Below are 4,067 nucleotides of genomic sequence, written 5' to 3' on the forward strand. Positions count from 1 at the left end.
TAAAACTAAAAAACTAAACTAAACTAAAACTAAAACAGTCTCCTGTTGGGACAGATCAAACCTTCAGGGGACACTGGCATGATGCCCAGTGTCACGAACTGGCTCAGGCAATGCGACAGGGAGGGAGTTACCCCGACAAACAATGCAGTGTGTGGATCAGAAAGGTCAGCAGTGTTCAGAGGTGCTGAAGGTGCAAACCAAAGATAATGATGCAGGGTGGACGTAAGAGGTAGTGAGGGGAACATGCTGCTTTCATTGGTTGTTCATCCTGCCCTCTGCACTTTGGTCAATGCCTGGTGTTAAATGTGCACTATAAATAAACCTGACAATGGTGGTAATGTGAGTAAAACTCTGCACATTAATCAACATTTCTGTTGACAGAATTTGATGTAAATGTTCCGGAGTTAGCTAATGAGCTTGTTTTCATCCGTATGAAAATTACAGATTGTTTTTCAATTTCAGTGTTTAGAATGTCTCATCGGTCTGTATAGGCAGGCTTACATGTGTGCAGGTACATGATGTCTAAAAAGCAGTTTAGCGCTAATCCCAAAACTGGTGGTCGATCCATTAAGGTGTAAAGTGTTTGGGTTCCATTTGAATCCCCCGCTCCTCCCCTGCCCCCTTTCCCTCCTCTCTTCAATGCCTCCATGCACGTCTGCTGTTAGGTAATGCCAGGGGCTGAGGGTGAGTAAAAGGGAAAGAGGAACTACTAATGAAACACACCCAGAGACAGCCTCCTTGACATGGGGAGGTGGTGTCACACTATAAACAATGTGGATTCAAATGGACTCTGCTGTGATGGAATATGACTGACAGACAATTTGCAGCGATTGCTGATTTACATGAGCACAGCACTGCTGAATACGTGGTGGCCACCACCACTACCAGAATAACTGCAAAACCCAACATGGGCTCACACGATTAACAACTTAACTGTGCACAATAATTCCCTTTCAGCTTCCATGTTTCCAACCAAATGATTCGCATGTGTGGCCATGCAAATGAAATACACAAAAAGGCTGCAATGCAAACTCACCCAAATTGTGAAACCTTTTGAAAAGGGTTTATTTCTTGTGTTTAACACCCGAGCCAAACATGCTGACATGAAGCTGTTTATAAAGAGGCTTCAGGGAACAAAGAATAATGTCACCAAATCTTGGTGAATCTGGTACTGTTTTCCAGTTTAGTTAATGTTTGTCGCTGTACAAAATGTATTGTCATACAATACTGCTGTGCTGTCATTTCACATTTTAATCCTCTCACTCCACTGATAGTGTGTATTCGTCACAAATCAATGCTTTAACCTTGGACATCATGCCAGTGTTCCCTCAGTTAATGAATCTTATCAAGTTTTACACGGTCAGTGAAGCCTCTAAAGAATATAGACTTCAGTCCAATGTAGTCTTGTGGTGTTAATGTCTCATGTTTTAGCTGTTACCCGGATCCTCTGTTTTAGCTGGCAACCAGCTGAACTGATATGGTTCCCGTGGCACTAATAGATCTATGTCAAGTCTCTTCTGTTCTTTTTCGCTGTTAACAGTCCTGTACCCTAGCAATGACATGGCTCCTTTACACACTTCCTGGATACGTTTAACCTTGTTGTGGGGCAGCGTGCTACGCCAAGCCTGAGAGACGTCAGCGGCGTTCCGTGAGGTAATTTCGAAGGCCTGTTCCTTGGTGCCTTTGCCTTTTCCGTGGGTCACCCTGTAGATCCATTCCTCCAGCTGTCTGGTCATCTTCAGACCTACAAACTCATACATGGCATTTATCTCTGCAAGCGGGTTGCGCGCCATGTCCTCATAGCGGACCATTTTGTAGCGGCCTTTTAGAAATGGAGGGGGCTTCAGGATGGCCCTCTCGTTGATGCGCACATGGCTACGGCAGATCTCCTGCATGACTTGATACTGCACCTCGGCTGCTGGTATGCTTTTCTGCTCCAAGACGATGGCGTTGTCATTCATGAAGGCTTTGGCTGACTGCTCTCTAGACCGCACCACAGCCCGAGGGTCTCGGACCAGGTGGATGATGCGGAGATCTAGGCTTGGGTCCTGCAGGAGTGGGTAGAGAGATTCCAGCTCAAAAAATCGCACTTCTTTTAACACCACGTGGCTGTAAGTGCCACATGCCTCCTGCACCCCCTGAAGGCCCCTAGCATCACACGTCTGTTGGCACCGAGTCTGATTGCTGAACTGGTTGCGTGGAGTGAGAGGACAGGCCGGCGGTGAGCACAGCGCTCGACTCTGACTCCACATAAACAGGGCGGACACATTGTGGTGCTCTGGCAGGTAGGCCTCCATCACAGAGATGTCGCACTGGAATACGCTCCGTAACAGATCCCTCACGGCCATTCGGAGCACCCGCGCACCGGGTTTCTGCAGCTTGGTCCACACATGCCAAGCGGGCTCCATAAGATAGAAGACAGACGGATGCTGACTGAACACCTGGCCCAGGAAGGACGAGCCCGACCGCCACGACGACAGCAGCAGAACGTGAACTTTGCCATTGCTGGGGGCGGGGCTGCAGGGACTGAGCTGGACATACCAGCCACAGAACAGCACCACTGCTGCCCCCTGCAGGATCACTAGGAAGATCATGGTGCTGAGGTTCACTCTGCAGCGGGGCATGGCAGCTGTGGATCACTGTGCTTGATGTGGATCTTTCTCTTTTTTGTCCTCTGTGGAGCTGTGTGTTGCCTATAGTGCAGAGAAAACATGAAAGAGAGAAGAAGAGAGTTGAATTGAAGGAGAGAAAAAGAGCCAGAGAGAGAGAGACTAATATGTTGAACAGGAAATGCAGGTTTCTGCAATGTTGGATTTTCCTTGCAAATCAGCTAGCAACTTAGTTTGAATAATAGGAAATGAATCTTGAATACCCCAAGGAAACTTCTTGTTTAGACAAAAAGAAATATTTATTGTTATTTGGTGAACTGACACAGGGCTGGGTTGACATCGGTGCCCAGCTGGCAGTGTGGACACAGCAGCATAGTAATTAATTCATAGTTAATCATGATTAGAATTCATGTTTCTATGTTACACTTGTAACTGCACAAGTTAAAATATCATTGTGTGTAGCATGGGTCACGGGTCGGGTCGGATCTAGATTTGATCTAGAGATAATTGGCCTGAATGAAGGGCAACTTAAACAGTAGTTCATGTGAAGGAATAGCTTGCTTTAATGTTTGAACTAGTCAGTTTGGAATAAGCTGGAAGTTGGACCACAGCCTGAAACAAGGAATAAAGTTTAAAATGGACAAAAGACACAGGCCAACAGAGTCTGAAGAACTTTTAAGAAGATGAGTGGGTTTGATATTTAATGGGAATTTTGAAATGCTTATCTCTATTGTAGTACAGAGGCCATGGAGATATAGAAGAATATAAATTAACATCCAGATTCAAAATTACATTTTGACCAGAGAAAGTCAATACAAGCATGTTTTCTTCAGATGTCACCACACTCACACACAGCCACACACAAAATCCCCATAGGGAGAAAACTACTGGTACAATTTTTTTAAGTAAGAATGGTCCGTCTCTGAGTACAGACAATACCTAACCCCTGACATTGTATATCAGTTTCAGATCTCAAAATTCCACTTGACGTGAATGTCAGTAAGGGCACAGTTTGCAGGAAGCACTGGTTAGATGAGGGAGGAAGGAATATGTAGGACAAAGGGAGAGGTGACTAAGCATCCTACAAGAAGATTCTAATTGTCATTCAATCCAGGCGTAACAGAGATCAACTGCTACCATTTGGAAGCTGGAATATTTGCATGATTAGTTTCATTTACTTTTGTGCTATTTTCAAAAATAACTTCACTGAATCAGAAATGGCTTCTTAAAGCTCTGGTGTCTGCAAAAACACAGGAGAAAACACTCCAGTGAAACAGAAATTCTTTTAAGGTTAGATCAGTGTCAGGGACACTCTTATACAGTGTTCTATCGCAGCCTCCAAATGTCTTCTCAAAACAGAGAAGGAAAAAAAAGAGGGAAAAGAGGAAACAGACACATTGCTGTAGACTGTCCGAGCTTTCTAGTGGGAGACCAAGATCTCTGCTGACTGAGGTGATC

General features: G+C 45.0%; 1 protein-coding gene across 1 annotated transcript in view; it reads right to left on the minus strand.

Annotated features, from left to right (window-relative positions):
• Positions 1 to 1,039: 1,039 nt before the first annotated feature.
• chst6 (carbohydrate sulfotransferase 6) overlaps positions 1,040 to 4,067 on the minus strand; it is a 13,065-nt gene continuing 10,037 nt past the window's right edge. The window contains exon 2 of the mRNA XM_035665658.1: positions 1,040 to 2,693. Coding sequence (XP_035521551.1) covers positions 1,428 to 2,624 — 1,197 coding nt within the window. The 5' untranslated portion in view covers positions 2,625 to 2,693 and the 3' untranslated portion in view covers positions 1,040 to 1,427. The remainder of the gene's footprint in view (positions 2,694 to 4,067) is intronic.

The sequence above is a fragment of the Morone saxatilis genome, unplaced genomic scaffold (assembly GCF_004916995.1).
Source record: "Morone saxatilis isolate NCDOM2014 unplaced genomic scaffold, NCSU_SB_2.0 Contig2, whole genome shotgun sequence".
Taxonomy (NCBI): domain Eukaryota; kingdom Metazoa; phylum Chordata; class Actinopteri; family Moronidae; genus Morone; species Morone saxatilis.